This window comes from Filicampus tigris, chromosome 1, assembly GCF_054856515.1.
Source record: "Filicampus tigris isolate MCC_2025a chromosome 1, RoL_Ftig_1.0, whole genome shotgun sequence".
NCBI lineage: Eukaryota > Metazoa > Chordata > Actinopteri > Syngnathiformes > Syngnathidae > Filicampus > Filicampus tigris.
This window is the reverse complement of record NC_141217.1, coordinates 21,324,287-21,339,250: the sequence shown is the minus strand read 5'-3', so window position 1 is coordinate 21,339,250 and position 14,964 is coordinate 21,324,287. Positions and strand designations below refer to the sequence as shown.

At 41.6% G+C, this 14,964-nt stretch overlaps 1 protein-coding gene across 2 annotated transcripts in view; it reads right to left on the bottom strand.

The window, feature by feature from the left end:
- The window catches only part of itga5 (integrin, alpha 5 (fibronectin receptor, alpha polypeptide)), a 48,860-nt gene extending 39,440 nt beyond the window's left edge, over nt 1-9,420 (bottom strand). For both annotated transcript variants that reach the window (XM_086026262.1, XM_086026272.1), the window contains exon 1: nt 8,984-9,420. In XM_086026262.1, coding sequence (XP_085882388.1) covers nt 8,984-9,189 — 206 coding nt within the window. In that variant the 5' untranslated portion in view covers nt 9,190-9,420. The remainder of the gene's footprint in view (nt 1-8,983) is intronic.
- Between the last annotated feature and the right edge of the window lie 5,544 nt (nt 9,421-14,964).

The window sequence follows — 14,964 nt, the reverse complement described above, 5'->3', positions numbered from 1 at the left end:
CTGCTCCATTACTGAAAGGAGAGGAAAAACAGAAGTGGACAGTTGACAACAAATGGGCTTGATTCAACTTGGTTCACCACATGCACGAGTTCTTTCTGCAGCCAAGGGGCGGACACGCGAGCTTCGGCGTGTGCAGTTAGACGGATGACTTGAGTCCTGTCAGGGTAGAGGCCAGACAGAAGCTGCTCAAGTCCTCACTCTGCCATATGGGGACACATAGACACACACGCATACACACGTTGTGGCTGATGAGAGTAGCAGTGGCTGCCGCGATGACGTGTGCAGACTACAGAGAGTCCACTGTGCTGCGCACAACCCACATTTCACTTCTGTCGGATTGACCTGCGACTAAATGACAAGTTGGAAATCTTCTTTTACAATTTTGGACATCACGACAGATCTGAAGCATACGCCTGACATCTTGATTAGATAAACAGCCCAGTGCGTCATGGATAGATGTGTTCGCGGTCTGGAAAGAGCCAAAGCCTCCCAACTATTACAGTGGAACCCAACATATTCCCTGTTAGGCATCCACAAGTTTACCTATTGGCAGATTATAGTGTGGCAAAAAAAAAAAAATGCTGAAAATTATTTGTTTATTTTTATGGCAAAATTATAATCTCTTTAATTGAGACAGACCGTTTTTATTTCTGGAACCAGACCAAAATAGTTGCCTGCTTAACCACTCTGTTCTTTAGGTGTGCGGAGGTTGCGTCACACACACATTTTCAGAGAAGTTGCATGGCCATGTTTTGAGCGACAAAAAACATTGACTATGTGAAAGTGATGGATTTTCACATTTGTGATTCAAAAACCAGAAAAATAAGTAAAGATCACTTCCCAATTGCGGCTGATGTGAATTTCATACATGCATGCCTCGAAATTATGCTTTTCTTGAGAAGGTGCAGCGACATTCCCATGAGAAATGTCCGAAAATGCAACAAAATGAATTGGCTGCTGCCACGCACAAAACAAGGAAAACCACATCATGTCTGGTATCAACAGAAATCTTGGGGTTCTCTGCAGATGCAGATTAAAGTACAAATATGTCATTACACATATGAACGGACAAGAGGGCCTTGTGCTGTAAACAAAATATCCTTGTTGCTCGGTAAAAACAGAAAGGCCACTTCAGAATTACTTCACGCATGCCCAGTTCAAGATTCATGTCATACTTTCAGGTACAAACAGATGCCGAAACAATAGTAATTAACGTTGTTACATAATTATCGTTGTAATAATAATATAATATATAATACATAATAATCCACTCGATTATGTTATGGGAAATAAATGTTTTGAATTCCGTTGACTAACTGGTAACTCCTAGTGCGCGTTGATAAGGAATACATTTCACCAGCTTTCAGAAAACGCATAAAGCCCAATTTCTTTCATTTGACCCAAGTGATCAGTTTTTTGCTGGAGGGTCACATTTGTGGTTGGACTCAGCCCCAATGCCACATGAATAGCAGGGGTCCACAATACTACACTTTTAGGACACATAAAAATAATAGTTTGAATTCTCAAACAAAATACTTAATTGCTAAGCATAAACCATATTGGGTAGCAATGTGTTCATTGCAGCTATTGTAACCACAACAGTATAAAGTATGTGCGCCACATTTCTTCACCACAGGTTTAGACTGGGAAGTAGAATTTTAGAAGCACGAGCATGAACCAAATGCCAAATGTTGCTCGAAGGCTGCGCGCAGGACACCGCCAGTGTTGTTTATGTATTTTGTAACAGAAAAAGTCTGGAGGAGTCCAGTACCAAGTTGAAAGGTGGCACTATGAAATTTAAGGTAGCGGAGGTGGATGTATTGTACTTGTGACGATAAATCCATTTCCCCCGTATGCATGTGCACTGGCTCAGTACAAGTAGTTCAATTAAAGGTCCTATAATGGAGCATTTAAACGACACGTTTACATGACACACTGAAAACTTTTCAAATGTGTCATTTGGGCCATTTGTTTGAATTACAATGTTGTGGGGTTTCACAGTTTCAGAACGCAAACATCCAGAGTCTCAAAGTCTACGTTTTTGAAAATGACAGCGGGATCATATTTATGTTGTTATTTAAAAGGAAGAAAACTGCTTATTCGAGCCATGCTCACACAACTTTTTGTAGCTTTCGGCAGCCATGACACAAAAACCTACTGTCACCTTGTAGTGGTTTTGCATTAAACCTGGCTAAAGCTGGTTTTAGAAAAGCAGCGACTGTGTTAATAAGCGACAAGGGGAAAAAACATTGCAATGATTTGTGAGGTTGCCAATGAATGTATAGCAAACTGTTTCCCTCACCCGCTCTCGCCCCTATAAACTACCCCCAACACCACCACCACCAATTCTTTCATGGCCCCCTAAAATCCTCCTGCAGTGCTGGTAGTTCACACCTCACCACAATGACCACGTCAGGGGGTCCCAGTCCTCTCACCTCAGCATAGAGAGGCTGTTGTATTAAACAAGGTGGGGGCAGGGGAAGCAGCTGTTGAAACACCCCCAACACACACAAACATTCACATAATGGCCACAGTGGCTCATCTCCATGTCAAATATGGCCACAAACTATGGCCATGCCATCTTAATGCTAAATAAGGACAGCCCATATCAGTTTACCATCAATGATGAGTGACTCATGAGGGGGATGGGGGGGGGGGGGGGGGGTCAGGCCCCTGGCAGCCAAATGTACCATACGCGTCGAGTCGGCCCTCCTGACGAGCAGCCAGCTCCCAAAGTAGACACATGACGTCCTGGGGGCATTCCCAAACTCAAACGTGATGGCAGCCCTTTAAAACAAACTTTTATTTTTTATTTTTAAACACACAGCGTCACCCTGCTCACACGTCAAACACAGGCTCGTTCTATCGACAAGAACACTTTCCCCAGTTCATACCATACATAACGACACAGGCGCGTTGTGTGTGAAACAAACGCAGCAGTGTGGCGGCATTCAAGTCTTTAGCGGTATCAAAAAGCAGTGAAGCAAAGTTTGACATTTAAACTAATTTTCAGCACTGACTTAAGGAAGAAAAAGTCACGCTGAAAGGTTTTCTCCAACGGAAGGCAGTAAAGACAAAGCGCCCATTGTGTGTGTGTGTGTGTGTGTGGTGGGGGTGTGCGTGTGTGTGCGTGTGTGTGACTGTGTGTGTGCGTAGCCCAAAGACATAAGCAGGTTTAATTTGGAAACACACTGACATAGACAAAGTACAGCAATGATAGCAATCAAGTTCGCAAGAGCGCTCACCCTTGTAGAAAAGGACAACATTGCCATTTTACTGGGCTAAATGGACCTTGGTCTAATGTCAATATTAGCTTAACTAAACCTGTCTGTAAAGGTCAATTTTGGTAAAGGGGGTCCGGGTGGAACTGATGACCTCAATATGTTTTGGTCAGACATTTGTGACGTGGAAGTGAGAGACTTACGTGGGACTATTTACCTGATGATGACCCACTGATATAAAAACGTTTACAAAGTTGTCAAAACATCTACAAAGTATATGGACCTTCAAAAAATGATTGAAAACATGTAATGCGCTTGCTCGGCCAGTATTTGGTGAAGTTAGCTGGTAATAAAAACTTGTTCACAAACTGTTTGTTGTCCCTAGTCTTGTTCGAAACCGTTTTAATACCCAGCTGCATCCTACAGCTAAGCTTGCTAGCTGGCTCTCGCCTGGCAAGTGGCAAACTCCCTTCGTTTGTTGCCGCGTCGGAATGAGAGGCCGGCGGCAAAGTAACGACAGAGGTATTGATGCACTGCCGGTATGGGCTTTATTGGCTGTACTGCTTAACTGTTAAGGCCCAAATACATGATGATACACCAAAACGAGGTTCACCAACAGTGACAGACGCTTACCCCCCTGTGGCGTCCGGCCGGCTGCCGGCACGTCACGCTGGCAAAACACACCGCAACGACAGACAGCGACGCTGACCTTTAAAGTACCTTCTTCGCATGCATAAGATGTAATACCCTTCCATACCATCGGCGGCGGTAGTCACTATTTCGGCGGCGGTAGTCACTATTTCTCATTGTTAGAAAAATCCAACTGGAAAACAACGTAAACAATGCATTTGGCTATATTCTTCGCTCATGATGAACTCCCACGCGAAGTAAAACCTCACGTTCTTGACACGGTATTGTGAAATACGTACATTGTCAACCCTCGCTCTTGTACTTGTAAGAAGATTAAGGCAGCGAAGGCGTGCTCACTCTTTATCCGCAGTTGTCACATCCCGTTGGTGCTCCGCGCGCTGATTTGCTAGCTAACAGCCAATCAGAGTGACCAAATGTCACGACTGGCGATGCCGATTCAACATGCGTAAACGCCCCCCAGACGCTTAGAGACGGGTTACGACACTACGAAGGTGGCCGCTACACCAATCAGACGGCGCTTAAAGACGCCACGACGCTTCACGACCTCCGACGTCGGTTTGGTGTATCACGGCCTTTACGTTTAATGCTCATTATCTGGCTAACTATTCCCATACGCGCTCACACACTTGTGGCTGTCTCCATCCAAAGCAAAACGGTTCCACACTATGCATGCGTACTCTTCACATACGTGTCACACAGGATGAGCTTCCCATTAAATTCGATATTCTAAGATTCACTCTGGCTCGAGTGCTAAAATTCTGATTGTCCATTCGCTTTTCCACGCCCACTCACATCCCAATTCAAATCACTACTGATACAGCCCTATAGTCTTGTGTAAACGCAGCGACTCAATAGCAGCATCGGTTTTCATACACTCCCAGACAAGTCTGTTATTTCTTTCTATTTTTTTTTTTTTTTTACAGCCCCTGACCTTTGCACCCCCTACAACCACCATCTCAGTATGATTCACTCCCTAATCCTCAATCTGTCACCACAGAGTCAGTGACAGATGTTGTACTACTACATACTGCTGCGTACTTTGGGTTGGACTAGAGTCCTTTGTTCACAATTCTTTTTGGATAATTCTGCTTCTCGCTTTCTTTTGGAACTCACAAAGCAAGGTCTGTAAGATAATGCTTGGATGAGGAAACAGGTCTATGAAATATTTTTGGGATGGACTAGAGCAAAAATTGGAGCAGAGCCAGCAGGTCAGCAGCTCCATCATCAGTGGGGTCTGACCTTGCAAAAGGAGCAAAAACTCCAAAAGACACACTCCAACATCTTATAGAAAGTCATCCTCCTAGAGAAGTGGCAGCCGTTATAGATGCGTTTGTCCCTTTTCACTTGAAATGTGTCCCAATACTTAGGATATGCGTATGTGAGACACACATTTGCCCACTTCCCATTCTCCGGACATTATCCCGAGGCCTTCTTCCTTGGTGGGCCGCCTGCCAGCCTCCCAGTTTAATTTGATTACGTGAAGCCAGAGGGCATGACAAGCACCACATACATAAACTTATTGTCAGTCACAAAGTGGGAGAAAGTACGCCTTTGTGTTTGCAGGCCTGGCGTCCCATTTATGGATATGGTGGAGACTCCTACCACAACACGCACATTTGGACACACACATCTGGCAATTTGTCAAAAACAGACATATTTTTATTGTCAAGGTTGGAGCCAGAGCCGTTCAACTCATCCCGACTGGGAGAGACTCCTCCACACGTAACCCTCGCATGACCCCGGTTCGGGATTCCTGCGACTCCCCCACTCGCTATGTCTCCACAGCACTGGGGAGAAAGGCGAAAAAAAAAATTGATTTCACAATGGATGGAAGTTGCATGATGTGTTTAGCTAGATGTGTCGGTTGCGAAAAAAATGAGTATGAAGAGTGGCGCAGGAAGACAATGACAGTCTTTCAGGGTTATTATCGTGTTGTTTTTAATTAAAAACGGGAAAAAAGGTTCTCAATCCTACAGGTCATGGTCATCCCCAAAGCTTGAATCAAGGTCTGGACTCATCTTGTTTGATGAATCCTCTCACCTTTCATCCAAATGGATTCTCCAGATCTTAACTTGTAAGTGTAAAGTCTGGTTGCCAGTCAATCTCAGGTCAGGGAACATAGAAACAGATGACCATTCACACTTTTATTCATAATGTCACTGAGTGAGGATTGAACAGACGCTGCCTACACACAAGTCAGGCGACAGTACCACTACACCTTCAGTGAGCCTCTTTTGAAGCCTGCGAACGCAAACATTTTAAAGAAGGTCTTAAACAGCGAGTTAGTGAGTAGTGAGTACAAGCTACGATACGTTTTTGCTATGTATAGCGACTTTTACGAGACTAGCTAAAATGGCTACAGTGGTCCTAATGCTACGAACATTTTTATTTCCTGCATGGTGGCAGGAAGAGGGCCAAGAAGATTTGCCCTGATAGCCTCTTACGCAAATCTACAGTTTCATATGCTGTACGTGTCGGCTGTATTATAAGTCATCACTGTATCATTATACATCATTGTCAATAATATTATGCTTCCCACTTATCTATATAAAGTGAAAAGATGTAATTCTAAGGCATCTTATAATTTTACTTAAAATCTATATTTCCTAATTTACATACCATATCTACAGTACACACATAATTTATTGAAACAAGCCAATATGCTTTTTCTAAATATATTAAACTCATTCACTATCAGTGACATGTTTTTGTCTGTTAAGACATTCAATTATTTATATTCTTTTTTTTCCCCACATGGTAGGGTAAAGGAGGGTCTGAAGTGGATGGCCGTGAATGAGTTTAAAAATACTGACAATGTTGAGGTTCACATGTTGGCTTGGCCCTCAGCAAGCCTTCCACCATTTCATGTAGAACCTTTGCAAAATGAATTGCCCACCCCTGACTTTGAATCATAATCGGACTGAAATTTTCAGTAAGAATATGCTTCTAAAGTTGCACAAAATTTCAGAGCAATTAAGCAGTATTGCATTCAAAGAAGTGAAATCTCATCAAAGATCAGATGTGACAGTTTTTGTTTGTTTGTTTGTTTGTTTTTCATTTTACATTGACAGTTGTTAACTGTTAACTCACTTCACATGTGAGGGTTGAGAGTTATCAGTAGGTAAGGATTTTATGATGTCCCTTCAATTGATTATTTCATTTTCCATTACTTCCTTTGGGAACACTGATTTCAAAATCCCAACAAAATGAATGAATGAAATGAAATAAACTCTGTTTGACTTTAGAGGGTCACTTGCTTTTTATGTGCAGTATATGAACAAGACGTATTGCAAAGCCGGTTTTGGCTACACAGTGTGCACATGTGTGGAGTTTCTTTACAAAGTGACCATGCCAACTACTAGTCTGGCAAGCATATCATAGTTTTGTTTTTTTGTTTTTTTTAATGGTCCATTTGGACAGTATGAGACCACTGTCGTCCAAAAGTGAAACTTTCTGGAAAAACTCACGGGAAAAATCTTCCATTTTTTACTATAAAGGTACCCTTATTTGCTCACTCACTCTGGAGTAAACTCTCGAGTAAGCCTCTTTGTTTCATCTTCCCCCTCAGGCGAAGCTTCGCGCTGCATTAAAAGTTCAATCATCAATAAGATGACGTCTCCTCATCCTTAATGAGGTGAAGAGAGATGATGGGGAGGCCAGAGAGAGGCTGTGTGTGGAGGGGGGGGTCTGTGGGGTGGGTGAATTAAAAAGCCCTGCCGGATGACATCAGCCTATGAGGTCGTACGGAGGTGGAGGGAGTGGGGAGACGTTGCAGTCAGGCAAGTTTCACGTCATTAAATCATCAAATCTTCCCAAGCAAACCGATAGCGGCGCTTTTAAAGAGACAGTCAGGAACATGAGATGAGTAGTGGGATGATGGTGGGAGACTGGTGGGAAGGGGCAGTGGGGGGTTAAAGTCTTCTCATGTCTGATGTCTGGGTAACCAGGGAAGGACGAGGAAGGAGAAGTTTAGCTGTTGGACACTTCCAGGCAGGAAGTCAGATTATTCCTGAGTGTAAAATGTTGGCAGCTAATGATGATTACAATTGCAGGAGTTAGCATCCAAGGCTCATTTAACTTTACTACCACAGCAGCACACCCAAAAAAGCATCAGTCAGCAAATATCTGAAGCCATTCTTTCCTATTTGCCATTTGCAACACCTAATAAAAAATGAAACCTGAATATGTCAGACCATGGAGTTTCTAGTCTCTCTACTACGCTTTGGAGCTGATCACCAATAACATTTTTTTTTTTTAAAAGATAACTGATACAATCAGAAAACCAACCAATCTATTGAAACAACTCGTTTATTATATTTACCATACAGTCCAACTGCCCGCTATTTGCAGAGGATTGGGAGCCAGCCCACGAATAGCAAAAATTGTCGTGTAATTGACGCCCACTGAAATACATTGAGAAACACTAATCATAATTAAATCCTAAAAGTTCTCACAAAAACATTATTGATAATCATTCAATACACTGAAAATGTAGAGGGAAAACCTGAAAAATAAATGAAAAACGTTTTTTTAAATATATAAATCAAACTATATTTACTGAGAAACCTTTGATATTAACCATGACAGCAGAATGTCCCTGGGGTCAGCAACACTGTTTGCTATAATGTCTTATTTTGCGGCTCCAATCAATGTTGTCATCGATCTATCTAGCAATCAAGTTATGACATTACAATTGATCACCGATTTTGCATAAAAATGCTAAATGTCTGCCAATCCGACCCAACCAATCAGTGACCTGTCTGAAGTCTACTCTCTATTACACAAAGCGGGAAGAATTCCAGCAGAGGAATCAGCTGAGCTGGAGAGCATCACAACCAGGAGCACCAAACACACTGAACAGGCTTCTCTGAAGATGAAAGTGGCAGTATGAGGGAACAATAGGATTTGTAAAGGGATTAATTTGAGGTAGGCTAATAGTTTTAAGGGGGGACACAATGTGGGGTCATAATAACCACTAAGAGCATAAATGCATGCATGGGTAGGTAGGTAGATAGGTAGATAGATAGATGGTGCATTCACGTACAACTGATGAGTGGGTACTAATAGATGTTAAAGAAAGAAAAATGTGTTGTGATCTTTTATAAACTCACCTGGCAGAGTCAGCCAAATAAAAGTCGACCGCGTATCCAAAGTAGCTGCCTTTGTCACCGCTGTAAACAGTCGTGTTGTCCACGTCCAGGTTGAAGGCTCCACATCCAGGAGGAGAAGCGAGCAGGAGCCCGGCGAGGAACAGCAGCGAGCGGGCCACGAGAGCGCCTGTCCCCGGCGTCTTTGAGCGAACTCGCCCCGAGCACATTTTGACGGAAAGGTGGGGGGAAAGTGGCAAAACTGGTGCACGTCTTGTGCTCTTTTAGGGATTTGTGTTTTTGGGGTTGTGAAAGAAAAATAAACAAAAAAGAAGCTACAACTGCATCCCCGCGACTTGGATCTAAGCAAACCACTCGAGTCGTGAACGCACCGTCAGCTCTTGTGTGCGCTCCAGACCCACGCCTCTTCAGTACTGAGCTCCAAGACCCACGCCTCCTTGTCTTCCTCTAATAATCAAACTTACAGCAGGGAGTTCCCACAGCCGGGAACCAAAAGTTTGGAAGAGGGGGAGGAGGAGCCTGTGATTCCCTGTGAGAAGAAAAATAAACTTTTCACAGTCCATCCACTAATCTATGTTTGCCTCTGTGTTAAAAATGTGATACCGTTCGCACTTTTGTGGTATACCTATCAGGGATTCAACGATGATTAACCAGCTGGACAATACTCCTTTTGATCACCCTTTGAGACACAATTTAAAAAAAAAACGTTATAGCTCCACACGTCTAAGTATACTGGTCGACGGCAAATTTTAATCAGAGATGGCTTTAAAGAGGAAGTCAACCCAAACATAATTTTTTCAAGAACATGATCTATGCAAGCCCAGTAGTTGAAACAAGGCATTCAGATAAATATTGCGTTTGTGGAATAAGAGTTCAGCAGCAAAATCCACTCGTTTTTAGCCATCTATGGCTAAAACTGAAAATGACATCGCAAGTGCTCAGGGCTCAGGTAACGACCAATCACGGCTGACCTATTTTCTGAAGTTGAGCTGTGATTGGTTATTACCCTAAGCAGTTGTGATGTCATTTTCAGTCGACAGAAGTGACAAAATAGCCACCCCTTGCCGTGTTTCAACTAGTGGGCCTGCATATTCTTGAAAAAAAATATGTTTGGGTTGATTGACAGGTTGACATCAGTTTTTTCAGGTACAGTATTATTTTCATTTTTAAGTTTGACCAATAAAAGCTTGCGCAATAAGCCATACGTTGCTATTTATAGCTATGATGTTTCAGAAAAAAATCCACCTGTTGCTGAACCTAACCTATCCATGTTTCCCATACAAAAGTGGTTATTGAGCCAAGGCACATATTTTACATTTAAAAAAGTGCAGACTAGAAAACAAAAATGTCAGAAAATATATAAATCGTTCCCATTGGGCAGAAACCCCGTATGTTACAATTTGGTAAATTTCATCATTTCAATTTCACTGATGGATGCTATTGGTCATATGTAGTACAATAAGTAAGATATCGTCGCTGTCCTGCGAAAAACATGTATGCCCAATTCGGGATTTAAAAAAAAAAAAAAGCACATTATTGCGATATCTGTAATGCGGAAACACCATTCACGTAAAAATATGAAAACATTTTTTAAAATGGACATAAGTGTTTTTCACAGGACAGTGACAATCAACATGTGACAATAAGTCCACAATGTGGGTGGAATGTTTTTCACAAATTATGGACCAATTAAAGTGTTAAAAATGGCTTGCTCTCTTTGATGATGCAATGTCAATGGTTTTGAATAAACATGGTGTTTTGGGGGTCTACTGAAAGCTGATGATTTTGGAGATACAAGGATTCTGGCAGGCGCCAAGGATATTTTTTCACAAATTGATGCTATCGGTCTGTTCCCATGTGAGCGTTTTATTTCTACAAATTATTGACTGATCTGAAGTGTTCGAAATGGCTCGCTCTCTTTGACGATGCAATGTAATGGCTCAACAAACATGCTTTTAAAATTTTTTTGTTTGTTTTCCTGCAAAGTGCTTGTTTTGGAGAAGGGAGGATTCTACTTGACACCAGCAAGATAGTAAAATAATCACAGATTGACAAGTTAACCGACTTCTGCCATCGAATTGAATCACATGCACAATTGTTGTGCCCTTATACGACACTGACATGGATGAACAAAGATACCGTAATGAATATTGTGACGAATATTTTTTTTTCCGTTTTCAAAAGGTTTGTATGTGTCAGCATTATGCTAAAGCCTAAAAGCTAGGATTTGTGGCTATTTTAAATACACAAGTGTAATTCTGTTTGTTTTATGTTTAGTTTGACAGTAAACTTTAAAGCTTGGTGCTTTGTTTTCTAAGAATTGTCGACTAATTCCAGCTGACAAAGATGAGTTGTGTTTAATATCACCATAGCATTCATATTAGACGTGTTTTGCTAGCAAATCAAAGAAAAGAATCATCAGAACGACGGATCCTATCTTGGAAAAACTTGTACAGTAAATCAGGTCATTTGTATCTCAAGGCAAGTCTATCAGTTATCATGTTTATTTTTTGTTATTTATCATGAGGAAACATTAAGACAATTCTATCCTAATCAACAAGAATCACATTCATGGTATAATTAGTCTTCCCTTTTAATTCCCCAAATCAAGGATCCAAATTTGCAGTATATAATCTGTGTGGAAGATTTGAAGTCAGTCCATATTTGTATGGTGATCTCATTGAACAGAATTGGGACTGATGTGGTCTAATAGGGATTTGTGGAGGAGGGGGCGTTGTTGGACTTCTGGTACTGACTCACACGCAAGACTGGAGGAACACTTTCATGACGCTGGCAGAAACGACTCACCGAAGAGAGACCCTGGGAGTGCGTGACTGTTGCTTCAGCTGATTCACTGGAAGCCTTCAGGGATAGAACTGTGGGCCCAAATTTGGCTGCTTGGAAGCAGCAACATGAACTCTTCCGTCCATTCTCGTATTTATAGGCGCTCCGGAGCACCACGACATGGGCAGCGAGCTGACTGATGGCAGTAATCCGCCATGTCTGGAGGGCCTTTTTGCAGCTGTCGGGGTGGCCCCTAAAGCTTCCTTGCACTAATCTCGCACGTCAAATGCTTTTCTCAATGAAAAATGCAGACTGACTGATCATGTTGAGCAACTGCTGGGGTTTAGAACATTTGATTACATTACAACAGTGTTTCAGAGCCACAACACTCAAAATTTATGTGTGAACCTTTTTTTTCCACATGTATATTAGAGATGCTCGTGGTTAGCACATCTGCCACGCAGTCGAGAAGTTCTGGGTTCAAATTTCATCTCAGACCCTCATGTGTACAGTTTGCAGGTTTTCTCTGTCTTCACTCGAAAAACATGCTAGGTGAATTGACGACTTTGAATTGTCAAGAGGTTTTATGCTTTGGCTGTCATTGTAATCTATCAGGATTTTTAAAAAAGTTATTGAATAACAATGTTCTTTTAAATGTTATCAAACGTTAGGTTTTTTCAGGCCCTAAAGTGCTGTTTTGACATAAATTTTGTGTTAACGACCTTTAATCCTAATGTTTGTTCATTACGCAAGATTAACGAATAGCAAACAAAGGAGATGAAATTGTCCATCAATCTATTCTCTATACCTCTTGTAATCGGTGTGTATTTAATCGAAATTCAATTACAAGTACAATTATTGCACTCCACGAGAACAAAATTGTCATAATCATATAAAAAACGATGATTAATATTCATTTATGTCCAACACTCTGTTTGTTTACACACAAAGAAATCCTACATGAATTTATACATTTGCACCTTTTCTTATTTTATAAAAACTAATTTTATAAATGTTGTTTCAAACTTACAAAATTATAGTGTTTTAAAGAAATGTATTTGTCTTTACATATTTTTTAAACATATTCTTGTGTACCAAAAAATAAATAATCATTTGAATAATTGTTATTTCAAGTATTACCAAAATAATCATGATTCATATTTTTTTCATAATCGAGCAGTCCTCATTACGGTGAACTGGATCATCGCAGCAAACTTTGTGTGAATTATACCCTGCACCTGTGGCCAATCATTTGCACACAAAAAAAATCATACTCACTCACACCAATAATGCTTTTGTCTTCATTGCATGTTTTTGGAATGTGGGGGGAAGTCTCTGGAGAAAACCGGTGAGAACACACAGACTCTACACAAGAAAGCCAGACCCCAAATCCCAGAATTGTGAAGCAGAAATGCTAACCACGAGCCTCGCAGCCCAAAAGTGTCAAATGTTTTTAAAAATACGCTTCCTCATGTTGATGTTTTAACTAATGGTTTGAGAGTAGCCCGTCATCGCCTCTCCACTGTGAGCTCAGTCTAAACAAACAGATTATTTTGTTTGTGCTCTTAATTGTCTTTCTAAGTGGCTGCCTGCTACTTTACACCTCTTATCTTCATACAGCATTTTACCTTTTTGACCCTTTAAAGGATAAGGACAAATACAGTGGTCGACTACAATCTGTTGTAGGATGTCATCCCGCCGCCAATTGGTAATAACTCTGTAGGCAGGTTTTCAAATTGTTCTGATATGCATATTCTTTCACAATTTGCCACAGTTCCCAGGTGTCTTAATAACATGCTTCTGTCCCAAAAAATTTGCCTCGCCAGTTCTGTTAACGCAGTAACCCAGAGAAAGGCATTATATTAAGGGACGTCTCATAATCGGGGACATTACAAACGATTGTGGTGGTATCACCAGGCAAACACATATACACTTGATTGTTATGCAGACAATTTAGCCGAACATTATTATAACATTATCAGAAGCTAATGGTGGTAAAACGTTTTCACTCATGCTAATCCTTTCTAACACTACAGCGCTGCTTACCTTTTGACTTTTACATGCCGCTTTATTGTGGTTCTTTTGCTCTGGAACTTCATCACCTTGCTGTCAAGTCATTGATGACGTGCAGAACAACACATTTTCAGAACTAGGCACTAAATTGACGTGCTTGTTTAATTTCACACTTGATGGCTGGGCAGGCACTCTAGAGAACCAAAACTTTGTATACAAGCAATTGAAAGTCAATTTTGAACATGTAAACTCCAAACATGAAGGCTGGAGCCGAGGTTCACACCCTGTACCTCAGAACTATGAGGCAGACGTGCTAACCACTAGCCCACCATGCTGCCTGTGCCGTCAGTTCAGCGTAATAATTAGCCTTGACTAAGTGAACAGTATTTTCCATCTTGGTCCAAGTGTGATGAAAAAAGGGGGTGTGGTTTTATTGCAGCGCCTCAAATTTGGCATCATCGCTCGGACGCCATGGCGACGCAGCTGAAACACGCACACACATACAGAGCAATTCACACGACTCGACACAGCTGACACAATGCTTTAAAAATAGACCCGGCACTTGAATATATTTACAGTCATTTCAGGCACGTATTGACTGACTCTTGAAGTGTGATAGAATGTTGGCGATACAGTGGGAAGGTCAATGTATTAATAGTTCAACAAGTAGGTTGTATCTCCACAAGTGTGATGTGAAAGTGTCATTTGACATAACACTGAACATGTCCAAACTAAAGGTTCAAAGTGGTTACAACCAATCAGAGCTGGGTATTCCGCCTATGCGACGGACCGGTCCGTCTATCCGCCTATGACGGACACCCATTTTGTAAACGATAAACGATTGACAGGAGCCTGAAAAAAATTAACGGATTAAGCATAGTCGGAAGCCCATTTTCTTCAGTCTATGTCATTGTTTATATGTCATTATTTTGCGCAGCAAGGTTTCCGTTTCCCTTTGGCCGCGGCCGAGGCTTCTAGGTCCTAAAAGGAGACGCCCGCAGTGTGGCTTCCATGCCATGGTGAGTCTTGTCTTTCGTTTTAAATATCACTCAGCGAGGGTGGTGGGGGATGTGGGGGCAGGTTTGTAGACAGAAACGCAAACAGAGGTCCGTTCAAAACGATTATGCTATTTAAACAGACTGGGCAATATGAGTCAAATTCCCAGCTCTGCAACCAATCATGTTCAT